General features: G+C 34.7%; 2 protein-coding genes across 2 annotated transcripts; one reads left to right on the top strand and one right to left on the bottom strand.

Annotated features, from left to right (window-relative positions):
• Positions 1 to 652: 652 nt before the first annotated feature.
• LOC147065486 (uncharacterized) lies at positions 653 to 4,569 on the top strand. The gene is made up of 3 exons (XM_085957256.1): positions 653 to 844; positions 940 to 1,107; positions 3,082 to 4,569. Exons 1-3 carry the CDS (start codon positions 804 to 806, stop codon positions 3,296 to 3,298), a joined length of 426 nt encoding a protein of 141 aa, XP_085813382.1. The 5' UTR covers positions 653 to 803; the 3' UTR covers positions 3,299 to 4,569.
• Positions 4,472 to 16,625, bottom strand: Mcm2 (DNA replication licensing factor Mcm2). The gene is made up of 13 exons (XM_085957245.1): positions 16,549 to 16,625; positions 16,297 to 16,469; positions 14,333 to 14,502; positions 13,408 to 13,600; positions 12,666 to 13,158; positions 12,335 to 12,538; positions 11,615 to 11,846; positions 10,868 to 11,045; positions 10,617 to 10,784; positions 9,685 to 9,846; positions 9,368 to 9,524; positions 7,437 to 7,676; positions 4,472 to 5,627 (listed from the first exon to the last, which is right to left on the bottom strand). Exons 1-13 carry the CDS (start codon positions 16,549 to 16,551, stop codon positions 5,340 to 5,342), a joined length of 2,661 nt encoding a protein of 886 aa, XP_085813371.1. The 5' UTR covers positions 16,552 to 16,625; the 3' UTR covers positions 4,472 to 5,339.
• Between the last annotated feature and the right edge of the window lie 227 nt (positions 16,626 to 16,852).

Below are 16,852 nucleotides of genomic sequence, written 5' to 3' on the forward strand. Positions count from 1 at the left end.
TTCACACCAATGTATAAGTAAATCGAAAAAAATATCTGGCCAAGTATTGATATCTTCTAGCATCTAAACTATTTACAATCTATGTACAATATTGTACAAAGAATGATATTATAAGAAGATACTTATTAAAAAGATGCAAGATTGTTAATAAATTATTGTGAAATAATTTTACTTTAATTCTATTATAGGTGGAAAGCAAAAAGATTGGAGAGTGCCTCTCATTGGTGGAAAGATATTATTGTTTAAATTAAAATAAAACAAAATAAGTAAGTATGTAGAAATAATAATAATTATGTAGTAGGTACCTAATAGTAATATTTTTGTTTTATTTTTAATAACGATTCTACAATATTCTATGTCTTCATTTTGTGGTAGGTACTCGTGCAGGATATGGGAAAAGTAGATTATAGACGTCGATTTTTGTGGAAATCGATAAAAAAATATATTTTTCATATTGACCCAAGTACATAATCAGAAAAAAACTCGTAATACTATGGTCGCAGTCCACAAATACTATAAATTGTTGCAGAAATACTATAATTTTTAGACAGTTTTCGTAAAATTTACATTTTTGTTACCAAAAGATGGCAACACAAAATATTATCATAGACTAAATATTATTACTGTCTTTAAGTTTATTGTCTATGCCTCTGCCTACTTGTTCAATTTTCTGTCGTCCTGTCACAAGTGTTTTGATGAAATTATATTGACTTTTCTACATTACTATTTCTGCGTAGAAGAAGGACATTTTCCACTGATACATCGTTTATTGATCGCTGATAATTTTTACTGATCGTTGAGCCATGACAATCGGAATGTACGGACGGGCTTCTCAAAAACAGAGGTTAGGGTTATTCTATTTTATCAATTTTAAACTATTATAATATATCTATATAATATTTAATACTAATATGTAGCATTGTAAAATGGTTTTTATAGGGAGGCAGCCCAAGCAGCAGCATTTCCCCAGGGCATAAGATGCCAAAAATGCTTGGAGTACGGGCACTGGAGCTACGAATGCAAAGGCAAACGCAAATACCTTCACCGCTCATCACGGACTCAACTCCTCAAAAAGTCCCTGAAATTACAGCAGGAATCGTTACAAAAGTACGTATGAATAACAAATAGTTTGTACTAATAAATTGTATGCCTATCACCTGATATTGAACATACTTACTTTGAAAACATCTCATGCGTATAACCACTAGAAAACCATTACAGAAAAAAATACGGCAATTGTGCCGCAGATGCCCGCACGAGCTTTCATAATTTTTTTTAACGATAACAGTTTATTCCATGTAGAAAATTATATTAAATACCTTTTTCTGTCCATATTAAATACCTTTTCCAATAATTGTTAATTTAAAATTTTCATATGTTTTGATGCATCATTATCACAAACTAAGATTATATTAGGTTGGGGTAGGTCAGGTTTGGTTTAAAAAGAAAGTTATAAAATTTCATGCGGGCACCTGCGGCATATTTACCAAAAATACGACACCCAACGGGACTTGAACCTGTAACCGCTAGATTCGCGCCAGTGTGCTTTTCCAATTAGTAGTTTTTACATGAAATCTTATCAAAATGCGTTTTTCTAGTGGTTAATGCGTGAGATCAGGGAACTTAGAATTAATGGGAACTGGCTTACTTACCTTACTGGGTGTGGTATAACAGACAACGGATCTCGAGTGTGGAAAAATATGGATAATCTTAAACACATGTTAGAATATGTTATATTCAATAGTTACGTCTGTATGATAATAATATGCATTACAGTTTGTTACGTAAATGTAACATGCATCCAATATTGAGTTCTATCGGAATGCTTTGTTATATTTGGGTTTTATGGCTTGACCGCCATAAAATACCCTGCTTCAAAATATTGGTCCACGGCAAAGGTTTTTACATTTCTATTTATTAATCTGTTCTGTGCGTGAGACGTTTTCAAATTATATATATTTAATATTTATAGAATGTTACATTCTCAAATCTTGTCTTATTCGTTGAATAAAAAAAATGTCTTAAATATTCTGTTAGCAGCTCTGAATACATTATTTGTAAATAAATAAAGTTCTGCTGGCGACACTCTCGCTTTGGTTACTTATGAACTTACAATACACCCTCCTCCACCCGCCGTGGATTACGGACGGCCGCCTTCCACAACGCTCTATTGTGACAGAATGAATATTTAATTGCTCACATTTCTTCCCAAACGGGACCGATTATTTGCAACAACGCACCTCGGTGCTTAATTACTTATGAACTATTGTTTTATCAAAATATTGATGACTTTTTGAATACAATTAATGCAAGGGGGTATTATAACAGTGTGGCCTTCGCAAATAAATTCCAGAAACTACAAAACTGAATCACCAATGAAAATTAACTTTCAGTTAATTTAATACCAGTTTTACTGTCATAATTATTATATAAACTGGGCGTTCGTAACCTATTGGTAGGGATGTCAAAAAAATATTGATACTCTGATATTATACCTGGTAGTAGATATACCATCATAAATCGTCATAATTTAGAACTGAGCTCATCACAGTATGAAAAGTATTGAATCATAATTTATGTCAAATGTTGGCATGTGGCGCCCTGCCCTCACTTAAAGGCCAACTTATACTAGTGGGCCTATATCAATATTTTTTCTTTCGATATGATGTCCCTACCTATGGGGTCAATTGTCATATTGTGAGTCGCGAGAAGAAAAGCAAAAAAATCTGTCAATTGTGGGACCAAAATTATTACCACATCTGGGTCGCGGCTAGGGACTTCATATTGATACTCGCAAGTATCAGTATCAAATGATGCTTGTCCGCGAAGTATTTCTTTCTGAAAAAAAATCGCAAAATCAAAACTTACGTCCAGACCCTCCCTCTAAATTATGTTATCATCAGCTGCCCTTCCCAATGTCAGGGCACATTTCAGTTCCTCATCACTATCAAAAACATCAGCCGCAAGTCACAGCTCTTTTCTATTTATCTTCATAGAAGGTTTTTGTTTTTTTATGTACGTATATAATAAAATGTTCGAAATTTAGAGCTTCGCAAACATTATTTCTTTTATGTATTGCAGAAAACAAGAATCGGAGGCATTAAGTAAAGCATTACAAAACAAGAAGCAAGAGAAGAGCAAAAAGAGAAAAGTGTCGGCGAGCAGCTCATCATCATCGTCATCATCAGATTCGTCATCGAGTAGTTCGTCATCAGACAGCAGTTCCTCTTCGAGCGACAGCGACTCTTCCAGTTCGTCCAGTGACTCCGATGGAACTTCTTCCGGCGATAGTAAATAATAGACACGGCACAGATACATAAACTTGGATATTTTAATTTATGTCACCCGTCAGAAAAGGCAAAATAATGTTACTGATCTAACCTTGAAATAGAATCGACCAAACTTTGACATTCGTTTATTCATGTGAGATATTTGTTGTCATTTTAATACCAATCCTAGTGTCTTCCGAGGGTCAAGGAAGACAGGATTTACAGTAGCACCGACTCGAGAAGCTCTTAGTTTTATCTGCAACCACTGAAAGTCAATTATTTTGATCTTGGCTGGGCTGATAGCATGGAAAAGGATAACCTATTAAAAACTGATGCATTTTTTGTGGTAGATATTTTAGAAATTTCACCTATCTTTAATACATAATATGTAATATATTTTTCATTGATTATAATAATATTTATGTGATTTGAAACAGTTTTCGAAATATACATTCTAAAAAAAAAACTTGGGTTGAGTTGATTAATTGAAACGCTGCCTTGTAAATAACAAATACACACAGTTTTGCTTTGGAAAACTATAGAGTGCGGTGCATCCACACAATGTTAGAGCAACCGCCATCGTTTAAACTAACCATCTCAACCCATTTGCTGTTCCAAATTTTGTATATTTAATGAAAAATGTTACATTCATAAATCTTAGATAAAAAATAATTTAATTGTAATATTAGTTAACGCTATTGGTATTGCCGAAGTTATAGTTGTCCCTGTTAGTTTGGTGAAGTTATATGGGTACTTTCAGTGAACATACATTTTTTAAAAGTAAATTGTTATACATAATTGGAATTGGATTATTATTTCAGTGTCCCACAGTCTTGGTTGGTACATAGTAAAAACGGTGTTATTAGTAGCTTTGTTTATTTTTCCACACTTCAGCAGTTCTATTCCAACACATTTACTGTTAACATTAATGACAGTGCCGTCATCATAATAATGGATACACTTTACAGTAAACGCAGCTGCTAAAATTGGACCGCAGGTTTCATGTAGTTTTGTATGTATTATTTTTAATGACACTCGCTGAACAGTTAAATAGCGTATTTAGAATCATGGCCCCAGTAAGAAAACATTAAATTTTAAAAGCACGCATTTGTTTACTGTAAGAATTACATATTATGTACATAATTATGTATTTTTTTTTCAATATTTTGTTATACCTTTGTGGTAAGATAAATAAAAACAACTTTTGGTTTTTGTTAAAGAAACTTATTTTATTGACATAAATGTACACAGTGGAATAAAAAAATGCAATGATACCAAAAATAAATGAAATTTAATAAACCTTTCGTTTGTATTTATTTAATTTTACCCAGAAATTAATATTGTACAAAATATTTCTCGTATTTTCTTCACAAAAGTCAATATGTTATACATAGCTTGTTTATTTTAAATTATAATTTTTATTGACAAATACAAATACACTTGAATCCCGATTATGCAACATAAATAAGCTTGTGGGAGTCTAGGCCAAAATAAAGTGTGTGTATACTTGAAAACATGTGGTTTTAAGACTGTAAAACGCTTCATGGACAATATTCTGTGAATTAAACATTGCTTCAAATATATAACAAAAATAAATAACACTTTAACGGTGTGTCTGTCAATTCTTTCTTGGTGGAAAGATATTGTACCACTCCAATACTTTAATATAATATAACATAATTTTGGAATCAGTGTTATAGATTATTTTTATACATTTTGACCATGACTATTGTTGAATGCCTAATAATCAGGACTCAACTGTCACGTAGATAAACTGAAGGACATAATATGAACATTACAATACTTATGATGCAATATTAAATGATAAAATTATACTGCAACAGAAAATCAGGAAATTTGAAGATTACATACATTTATTATAAAAAACACTTAAATAATAATTAAATGTCATGACAGAGGAGGTAGTGAATCATTTATATAAACATAAAAATGAGATATTACAATAAAATTCAATTAGAATGCCGGCATAATTATGATACGAATTTACAGTATGTGAGTTAACATAAAGTGAGTGGAATAAAAATGGTAAAGGCAGGTCGACAAGGTTACTTATTCTCTAACTCCAGCCTCCGGTACGATTTGAATAATAATCTTTCGCTTTTGGTCATAAGAGAAATTATTTATCTTAAACAATTTGCTCTCATAGAAAGGCTTCAAATCGGCGACGTTAATTTGTCTTGCTCTTTCTAAGAGATCTCTCTCTGAAATTTCAACGGTGGTTTGATGGGATCCGTGTAGTCCTCTCATGTATGCCACTTGATCCATTGTTAACTGGCGAAGAATATAATATAGGAGTTCACTGTGGTCTTTCCTGAAGGACAGGAACTTCTGGAATGACTGGAAAAAAATATAAATTATTGTGTTTTTTGTCGAGTAAGAATGCGTTGAGCTCATTTTAGCCTAATTAAGAAAACTACTTATTTTCATTACTGTATTCTATTTGCATGACATAATATTATGTCATCATGGTCACAGACGTTGAAGATAATCTTTATTAGAAGACAACTGCATATACGAGGCGGCTCTCGTGGTGCAGTGCGTAAGGCGCTTGCCTTCCACTTGAGAGTTCCTGGGTTCGATTCCCGGTCAGGACACACAATATTTATGTGTTTTTCTCAAAGCCTGGGTGTTTGTGATTGTTCAAAATTACTAACAACCACCTTGCACGAAAAAGTAAGGACATGGTTATTAGTAATTCTAAAAAAAAAACTGCATATACGAAACTGATGCTGAATAAAAAACCACTATATACTGTTACCGAATATACTCCCCCCCCAAATAATGCCTCAAATCCCACATCATAATTCTATATCAAATCATAAATGACTAGCCCTGCAAATAAATCCCACATCATAATTCTATATCAAATCATAAATGACTAGCCCTGCAAATGTTCACAACCTCTGTAAATGCTAAATAAAATTACGATAACAAATACTTCGCGAACACTATTACCTACGCTTCTTTGCGTCCCACAGATAGTTAGTTTCTGTCCCTAAACCTCGGCCGAGTCAAGGTCACTTCGATCCCAAGCAAGTGGTAAACTTTCAAACCTCAAAAAGACCTGAGAACATCCTGGATGTCTAGCTATACTCTTGACTTCCTACGCATCTCCCTCCCAACCTTCACAAGGAATAATTAGAGATATTTTTAAAACAGTACCGAAACGACCACCATACCGTGATAAACGAAAACCAGCCCTTCGCCCGATATGCGGCGTGACCGCTCGTGTTTTATTATCATAAAAATCAGTGTGTCCCTTATCGTTGTCGTATTAATTCATTATAACCACCCTTAAATTAATTAACCATCAAATGAAAAGTGCACTGTGATCTGGTAATATACCAAAAGTTAATCCACCCATAAGTGACATGTGACAAGTGTAATCCCAAGCCCCGCCCCTCTAATCAAATGTAATAAAATCAATGTTTGTGTAATTAAAGAAAATAAACCTAGCTCTGCGCGGAGCCTATTAAATTAAAATTACTGTGTTCTTACTATACTTTTTGCCAATACAATGTCCAACACGAACCCCTGAAATGCATCTCTCACCAACACATCAAAGTACCAGGAATGAAGTCAACCTTCACACGTGAGTTCTTCGTCTTCAGAGTATTAATACATAGAACTTATGTTATAAGCTTCAAATCATTTCACATTTCGGATTCATTTGTAGCAAACTTCATGCTACTATTGTCTGTATCTGTTAAAAACAGCAAGCATTTCAACACAATTTCATATTCACTTAAAACAGTTAATTCTATAAATTATTAAATGTGCAGATATTGCCAAAATATACCCTGATATAATTTATAATGAATGGATGGTATTGTTTTACCACATACATAAACCGCCCTGAAGACGAAACATGTTTGACTTGTACCGAAACAAAACATTCACATTATAATGCACATGCAGCATGTGAAAGGACAGACAGTGTTGTGTGGTAATTACTATACGTAGAAAGACCAGCCAAATATACTGATTTATAATTATTTAGAAAATTAAGATGAACACCAAAAATTGCCAAAGACGGCACTTACAAAACTTTTTTGCGGCTACTAATTTAACCACAATAAAGACATTCTAGAAATATTGAGTGTTATAAATATTAAGACTTTATGTATTGTAAATATGAATACTTACATTTCTCATAGATCTCATAACACTGTACTTCTGTGTTTCCACAAAGCTCTCAACCATCATTCGGATGGCCATGTTCACATCATCGTCTTTCACAGACGCTCTGAGCTGCATTCTGGCATGCGCCTCAGTCATTCTTATCACTGATTCAATGTGCCGGACAGTGATGGGCAAACTGCCGGTCGCTAGAGATTCTTGTCTGAGTTGGCTGTACATCTGGGCTACTTTGTCTTGATCCATACTCTGTGAATATTATACAAAATGATTTTCATTATTCATTTGGGTAAAGCCTTGAGACGACACAAATAATTCAAGACAAGGGCCGTTGCAACACGTCTACTTTGTCTATATGATTTAGTTCACATTCACAACACATGTAACTTATGAGTTACTGTAGTCGATATGTATACTGACGCACAGTTAATGTAACAATGTCTGTTGGTTGAAAAAACAGCCATTGGCTGTTTTATTTACGTAGTTCATTTAGTGCTTAACTTATCAATATATATTTTTATACAGTGTGTCACTGTGTTCTGTTTATATGAACCCTGCCAGCACAGCTATTCTTAACTGTTAACAGGTTAACACATTTCCGTTATTGTTACTGGTCCAAATTAACATGGAAGCAATTCCATACACAAGGCGGTTATCTACCATATTCGGTAATTCGTAACATGACGAAAATTATAAGAAATAAGTCACTTATTTGCAAAGCTCTGTCAAATTCGGATATACCCGAACCCCGAAATATTGTATTGAAACGTCAAATAAACATTGAACATATCAACATAACTTACAATTTTATTAGTCTTGTCATTGCAGTATGTATTAAACAAAATAAAATATAAATATTGAAAATACATCACCGAATGTACTCGATTTTCTGTAAATAACTGTAACTGACGACAATGACGTGCGACATAACAGTGGTAGAATTTCAAATTTTGCCCCCATCTACAAAAATTTTATGAAAAGGCCCCTGCTTATATGAAAACAGATAATGGTTACTTAAACCCTGACGGCTAAAATTATTAAACATGGAACATTCTTTGCCTACTGATTCCCTGAATGCTGGTTGTCAAATTCGAAAGAAAATTTATTTGTCAAAGTAACCGAATCCAAAGGATTCAAACAATTTTACTTTTCTGAAAATTATGTAATTACAATAATAAAACTAAAGAAGTAATAATAACAGACGAACAATACGTCGCACAGAATGTAGGCTACTGAACGTAAAATGAAAATAATCTGCGCGCATAAGTAATAGGGATGGGGCGAGGGCCGCGGGTGGGCTGCGCGTCTAGTTATTCTACGTCTATTTAACGCTTTTGCGTCGGAGATCATGAGTAAAACATGTTCCATGTTAATATGTTACTACTAGCCACTCGATATTTCGATATTTGTTTTTTTTTTTTTTTTCCGACCATGTCCGATCCTGATAGGATCATATGGGCCTCCACAGAGTGGAAGTTTGTATTGACAGATTTTGTTTTTTTTTATGAGAAATGGATGTCAGCCACTTGCTCAACCTATTAGGTCCATACCCTGACACACACAAATTGAAAAACAATATGTGTACTTGCCAGACCCAGGATTCGAACCTGGGACCCACGGCTTTATAGTCCGACACTTATGCCGCGCGGCCACCGTGGGCCATAATATTTGACACAACCATAAACTGAGGCGGAGGCTGTGACCCATGATCTAGATTGTTTTTCAAATAGTCACATCTTGCATTTCAATTTTCAATATGTAATTGTTTATCAAAAATATTGTCAATATTTGAAGTGTCACTTGGTGTATTTGTCATGGTAGAAGTATTACTGAAAACCAACAGAGAATTGGTTAGCAATTCATTTTAATTTCCTTTTAAAGATCATAATATTCAGGTAGAAGGACAAGGGTAATTGTATTAAAAAAAAAAATTTACTCACTCTGAGTTCAGGTCTGATGTTTTCTCTGGAATAGACAATATATTTTTTGAGAAGATCTTGAGGAATGGCGAAGTCGGGATCGTTTAAATTCTCTTCCATGCATGCGGAGCTTCCATGTTGGGTTGGATGGTGTCGGATGTGTGAACCGACAACGAATCTAAAATTAAAAACAATATTAATTAATATTCAATGTGTTTTTCCACTTCATAATATTTTTATCATTATAATGGTTTTAATTTATCTATCTCCATAATAATTTTGATGACATACACATTACATACACATATACATTTCATAAAGAATATAAAAATGCTTACTTGGCGAGGTGTTGGTCTTGCATAGGATCTGCTTCATCTCTTACGACACAAAGAATGTCAAAACGAGATAGAATCGGTTCCGACAGGTTCACATTTTCTGAAAATGTCATGCTGGCGTCGTATCTCCCACCGATAGGATTAGCCGCCGCAATTATGGAGCATCTGCAATTTGTATAATACATTGTAGATTAATTTTGAATCATTGACTATTTAGGGTGAACTTCTGGTTGAAATGTTATTAAAGTATTACACAAAATAATTGATCAATGTTTTAATTATAATTAATTAATGAAATATTGTAATTTATGGATATAAAAAATTAAACTCGTGTAATATTTTAATAACATTAATTTAGAGAAATTGGTAAGTTTTCAGGTTTTTATACATATTGACCATGTCCGATCCTAAGAAGATCATAATAGGCGTCCACAGAGTGAAGGTTTGTATTAACTGATTTTTGTTTTCACGAGAAATGGATGGCAGCTCAATCTATTAGGCCCATACTCTGACTCATACACAAATTGAAAAAACAATATGTGTACTTGTCAGACTCAGGATTCGAACCTGGGGACCCACAAGGTTATAGGCCGACGCTTAAGCGGCGTGGCCATCATGGGTATATTATAGTCATGCATCAAAGTGTTTGGACTAATAACAAGTTTCCTGCCTAAACTCTTGACAGTGACAGCATTGATGGTTATTACAGAATGTTTTTAAAAAGTATAGAAAAATTAATATTCTATATGTTGACTGTAATGGAAGCATTGCTTGTAAATAAAAAAAGAAAATGGGAGCTTACTATTTACATAGCTTAAACATAAATTTATATTTGCGATTGTACATGATTGTTGATAATATAAATCATTGTTCATTTTGCTTGTAACACAAATGTATTTTTATCTCGATACGGTCATGGAAAAACTATCAATTACCTCGCTTGAAGTGATGTCACAATGCCTGCTTTCGATATAGAGATGGACTGTTGCTCCATGGCTTCGTGAATTGATGTTCGATCCTGATCATTCATTTTGTCAAACTCATCGATGAGACAGACACCACGGTCAGCGAGAACTAATGCACCAGCTTCCAGAGTCCATTCCCTGATAAACCAAAAAGATATCTTAATAAAAATAAATTCAACTGAGTTTGAATTTGCAACATAATGCATGTGCAAGAAATATACCTGGATGCTGGATTTCTTCTGACGTAAGCAGTGAGACCGACAGCACTGGCACCTTGGCCTGTGGTAAAGACAGCTCTCGGGGCAATCTTTTCAGCGTATTTCAGAAACTGAGATTTGGCTGTGCCGGGATCACCGCAGATTAAAACATTTATATCACCACGAAGTTTGTGCTTTTCACCTGAAATTAAACATTCATAATTACATCTCTGGGCGCAATGGATACAGTTGACCAATGTTCGTTGATCCTAAGAAGATCATATGGACCTCCACAGAGTGAAAGTTGTATTAACACATTTGTCAAGCTCTGTAATGAGGTTGAAACATCGAAGAAGTTAACACAGCTGACACGCCAAAAGCCAAATACAACACGGACAGTACATCTTTTGTATGGAAACTTTACGCGCCGATCGGGTTAACAGATGTTTTTTGACTGGATCAAATAATAAAAATAATAAAATAACATGCATTTTCTTACCAAGTGTTTTGAAATCCGCGACCCACGGCTTTGTATTTATACAAAGACGGCCAATCTACCAACTAGGCCAACGTAAGTGCCGAGTACAATACAGTCCAGATAAAATTTGGGATGTTTGCATGAATTTCTTTAGTTTTTTGAATTAAAGGTTGAGACACACCCACCAAGTGAAAAAATGATGACGGTTGTAATTTTTTTCTGGTTTGGAATAACTTCATTTTGCGACTGGCGTGTCTCGACCTTTAGGAATCGAAATATTGATAAATATGTACCGGGATTTTTGCTTTCTCCACCAAAGAGAGCCATGGCCAGGGCTCTCTTGATGTAATCGTGTCCGTATATGGAAGGCGCCATACTCGCTACAATTCTGTCAACAATGCGAGGGTCTTTTGAGAGTTTGATGATTGTCGCGGTATCTTCATCTGTCAGAGATTCAACAATATGCTTGCAGTCCTTAACGACAATGTAGTTAGCTAGGAGTACAGTTGCAAACACGGGAAAACCCTAGTAAAAGAAAATAAGATATGCATTTAGATAAAAATATATATCATAATACTCGATTTGTTGATTCAGAGATTACAGGATTAGTTTTTGTATGAATTTTGACAAGGCAGATATTTAAAAAAAAATATTAGTTGACAAACAGATGTTGACACAAATTAGCCTCAATTAACACCTAATAAAAATAATATTAATAAATAACACGTCATTTGTATTTTTCACTCCCACTAAGTCGCCGATTATTGGCAGCTAGTTACCATTACTGGTAAGATAGGCGACGTCTAACTTTTGAACTTACACGCCTAAATTTGACTATGCATTACGCCCTAAAATTACAGAAAAAATCTTTTTAACAAAATTTCATTGGTTTTTGTTTAATCCAAGGAATGAAAAAATACTAATCCAGGATTGCAATCCCTGTTAAATACATACCTACCGATGTACAGTGAACAAGTTTGTTGATGAAATGTAATTTAAAAAATAATACATGCCTGATCAGTGTTCAAAGAGCCATCATAATTATTCGTATAAATGCCAGTTATGTCAACTTCGTCACCAGGCTTGCATCTGTCGCAGAGGTCTGCTAGTAAAATGCAATCCTTGCTGCGTGGTATGCGGCCGGCAGGAATACGACCAGGAGATTCTTGGATAGTCACTTTTTGGTAATTACGATACACAGTTTGTTCCATATTGATCTAGAAAGAAAACTTTCGATAAAAACATAGCTCCACGAATACTTTTCGACTCATTAACATGTTTGTCAAGTTTTTCAATACAAAGGCTTTTGACCACTGAATGTAATAAATAAAAAAATGGTTTTACCATGAATGGTCCAGTGCTTTGACATTCAGGACAAGATCCTGGCTTCACTTCAGCATCTTGCGCTTGGACAAACGGTCCCAAAACATAACCACATTTGTTGCAGTCATATTTCACAACAGATAACTGAGGTAAGACTCCCGTCGTAGCCGTAATGACTCCGAGGGTCCTCACGAGTTGATTGAGATGCAGTTTTCTGAATGTCCTTAACTCTTCGATCAGTGGTAGATCAGATATTCTGACGTGGATCTCCGATGTCACTCTTTCGTAGCTCGGAAATATTTGCAATACAATGTCCTTGGCGACCTCATCAAAGATTTGGAACATTTGGAAAGGAGCATCGGGCAAGAAGTATGCCAGGATGTGCTCCTTGTTGGCCAGTATGCTGAACTCCACATGGAATGAAGATTGATTCAGTTCGCACATTCGCCGGATGCGTTCTTTGTAGAGATACTGATTTTTCTCATTGACATATGTACGCAGGAAACTCTTGAATCTGCAATGATTGAAAAATCATAGATTACTTAATATTCGTTTGAATGAAAGAAACAGTTTGCAATATGAAAACATGTTTTTTTCTGGTGTTTCAAGCATGTTAAACAAGATGCACATATTTGGAGGTTTGATCATACAAGTGTTAAGTCGAATCTCCAACGTGAACGAAGAGGCATCAATTAAACAAGATGAGCTCAGCGAAGCAAGCTAAATACTGTCAGTAACATGCGAATCGAAAGACAAAATGAACCTGTTAGCAATCTCAGTTCTCGGGCCAAGCATAGAAACCCACTCCTTGATGGAATGTCCTTTGGTATCTTCAAGGTTTTCAATACTCTCGACGGCGTCTTCGGCAGTCCCGTCTTCTCCAGCGGCCGCTTTTTCGGCAGCTCGTCGCCGTTTCGCTCGTGGAGCGCCCGAAGCACTCTCCTCATCAGATTCATCTAAAATAAGACAACAGAAAATTGAGACACTCAGAGAGAAAGTTTACACCTTGATGTGCCATATTTTGATGAAGATTGATGACCAAATTTTAGAGAAGTTTAAATTATTTGCTCATTTAGAACTCACGACATTAATAATGTGATCAGCTAAATTAAAAAGAAATGTCGTTTAGTTGAATGGGCCATTCTAGGCATTGGTTTCAACATACATACCAAGATAAAAACACTTGGTCACGTTTTAGTACCATGTGTTTGTACGATTAATACAACTGTGGTGATCTGTATTCATGTATATATGACACTCAATTTGGCATTGTTCACAGCCCAATTTGCAAGCGCCCTAATTCCTGAAGTTGAGCCGCAGACATGCCTCTTGTTAAACACACTTGTACTATAAGATCAATTCTATAAAACGACATAGTTTAGATTGGTGATGACTCACCGGTAGCCCGTGGGCAACATGATGACAATTTTTTTATATGTTGAAAAATGAATAAAATTTTATTATTTTATAGTCAGTTAAACAATATTATGTAATCCGTAAAATATATATTTATATAAAAGTTGCCCCCAAAAAGTTAGTGGTATTTAATTCGGCTCTCGAGAAAAGAAAGGTCATTCATCACTGATTTAAAGGATTCATGCTGAAAGATTTATTCATTCTTTAACACAATTCCAGTAGGTACCTACATAAAAATCAATTATATCTTAATAAGTTAAAAATAGTCATACCATAAAGAAGATCTCGGTCGTCTCTGTGGAGCAGTCCCTGCTCCCTATCTCTCCGCCTCATCTCCCTCTCAGCCTCCCTCCGTCCATCCACCGACAATTCGTCAAAGTCCCCTTCGTCATCTAAGTTCTCCGCGTCATACCGGTCCAAGGCAGGCATGGGCCGGTAGTCACTGCAATTAAAATAATATATAATATACCAGTAACTCCATACTAGGCAATTAAAAGAAGCTTACCTTCTTGAGAAATATGAATTGAAATAACGATTGATGCTTCCACGACAATGCCTACCTATCTTTGCGCATATTGTGTGATGGGTGTTATTTTGTGCACAGTGGACAAAGACCAGGTCGCCCACCGGACAAGAAACCTGACTAATGAAACCGTAGAAGTTCGATTCCCAGTTGGGCATGACTTTTTTTGTATACCTTTTATGAAGCGTTCTGTATGCGTATAAACTCCGCAGTATGCGTTAGAGCAGGGGAGGGCAAACTGCGGCCCGCCGGGTATTTTTTTGCGGCCCGCCATCATTAATTGTACTTCTGATTACGAATAACTTTTTTATATATTTTTAAAAAATATTGACAATAGATTAAAATTTGAAGAATTTGTTGTTTTGTAAATGTATTATCTCAGTACGTCTTCCTTGCATCTCGTCTATACTATGTAACCACTATTTTCTACGTTGAACATCGTGACACATTTAAATACTTTTAACTCCGCGTTGGAAGGAAACAAAATATATGCCCATGATATGGTAAAAAGTTTGAATGGATTTCAATTAAAACTCAAGTTATTCCTTCGACAAATATCGAATAACAACGTGGACCACTTTCCAACTTTGAAGTTGCTGAATATACCAGAATATAAATTTGAAGAATATGGTAAAATTATTAAAGCTCTGAATGGCAATTTTTCACAAAGATTTTTTGGTAAGCTACAACTTGAAATTATTGATCTGCAGTGTGACACTGATTTAAGAGAATTGCATCGTCGTGAAGAAATCTCCAAATTTTATAATACCCTTAATTCAGACAAATTCGACCAACTTAAAGATTATGCAAGAAAAATGTTCGTTATTTTTGGATCAACCTATATATTATGTGAACAAACATTTTCGATCATGGACCTCAATAAAAATCCTTTACGGTCAAATATCTCCGATGCCCATTTACAAGCAGTTTTGAGAATATCAACTACAAAATTAACACCTGAATTAAAAAAAAATATTTTTTCTTCTCATTAATTTCATTACAACATTTTCACAACAACATTAAAACAGTTTCATTCTTCTCATTAATTTTTTGTAATGTTTATTTTTCGTGATAATAAATAGTGTATATCTAAAAATGATATTTTACTTGCGGCCCGCCGCTCATTTTGAATTCTTGAATTTGGCCCTCCATCCAAAAAGTTTGCCCCCCCCTGCGTTAGAGTAATATAGAAGACATGAATAAATGACTTAGTGAAGCTATACGTGAAACTGGTAAATATTGATTTGACTGCTGATTACTGCAGTTACTGGTAAACATTTTTAGTTAATTTAGTAGAAAAGACGGTTAGCTGTGCTGTGTTTAGATTTGGAAGCCATGTACTGAGAAGCAAGATGATCGTGTAACGTTTCATAGGCAAGTTAATAATAGAATTGAGGTTTTAAGTACTGCACGTCATACATACAGAAAACGGTTTCATATAGCCGGACACTACCTTCCCTTTAGAATTATTGCTGTGTGGGTCCTTGCGCTAAAATAAGAGTTGAGTGGGGACTGTTCTAATAGATATTCCGAATATCTCAGGTTAGCCTTGTATCCACTACGATAAGATAAAATTGTTATGTTACATCTAAATTATCATTTTATGCTTGCCGCACTGAAAATGCCGGTACTGAATTCAGGATTGCTCTCAAAAGTTAAACTAGTAAGTAGCATTATAGTACCTACTAAGGTTATAAAATAGTTTTTGTTTACTTTTCCATATTATCTCCGAATAGCTCCTCCCCATCTTCCTCCTCCTCTTCATTTCTTGAAATGTCTCCCAATAATTCTCCCTCATTTTCAAACATTTCGTAATCTCGAGCTGGAGATGTATTTGTTGATCTGTGGCCATCTCTATCGCTCGGAGTATCGGGAATTGGCGAACTCTACAAAGGAAAAGTTGTTATAGTTATATATCACAGGTAACATTATACGCTGGTGATTGTAGTTGTTTGATTTACTTACCATTTTGCTAAAGTTTTCGCAGACTTGGTGACAGAAACAAAGAAAACAAACTTCAACGGAGGACCACGAGATTACACAAAATAACAAGTTCACGAGTTGTCAAAGAGCGCGCGAAAACTATACATTAAAAAAAAAGATATAGGCTGATGAATCAAAATACTTGTGGTCAGTTAAGTTAAGTTATCGATGGTATACTTGCATGTAGCAATATTTAAATTATTTAGATATTTAAAAAATCAGTAAATATTGTTATAAACTAATTCGACTAAATATAAATGAACAAAAATTCTGAAAAAAAATTGAA

Source organism: Rhyacophila brunnea, unplaced genomic scaffold, assembly GCF_057557595.1.
Source record: "Rhyacophila brunnea isolate RB1 unplaced genomic scaffold, BYU_Rbru_1.0 scaffold_6, whole genome shotgun sequence".
Lineage (NCBI taxonomy): Eukaryota > Metazoa > Arthropoda > Insecta > Trichoptera > Rhyacophilidae > Rhyacophila > Rhyacophila brunnea.

Coding starts and splice junctions, on each gene's coding strand:
- Mcm2 (XM_085957245.1), bottom strand. Junction 10,785..10,867: donor AGAAGAAATCCAGCATCCAG/GTATATTTCTTG, acceptor TTGGTTTATCAG/GGAATGGACTCTGGAAGCTG. Junction 7,677..9,367: donor ACATCAGACCTGAACTCAGA/GTGAGTAAATTT, acceptor TAATATTCACAG/AGTATGGATCAAGACAAAGT.
- LOC147065486 (XM_085957256.1), top strand. CDS start 804: ATGACAATCGGAATGTACGGACGGGCTTCTCAAAAACAGAG. Junction 845..939: donor CGGGCTTCTCAAAAACAGAG/GTTAGGGTTATT, acceptor TGGTTTTTATAG/GGAGGCAGCCCAAGCAGCAG. Junction 1,108..3,081: donor CAGCAGGAATCGTTACAAAA/GTACGTATGAAT, acceptor TATGTATTGCAG/AAAACAAGAATCGGAGGCAT.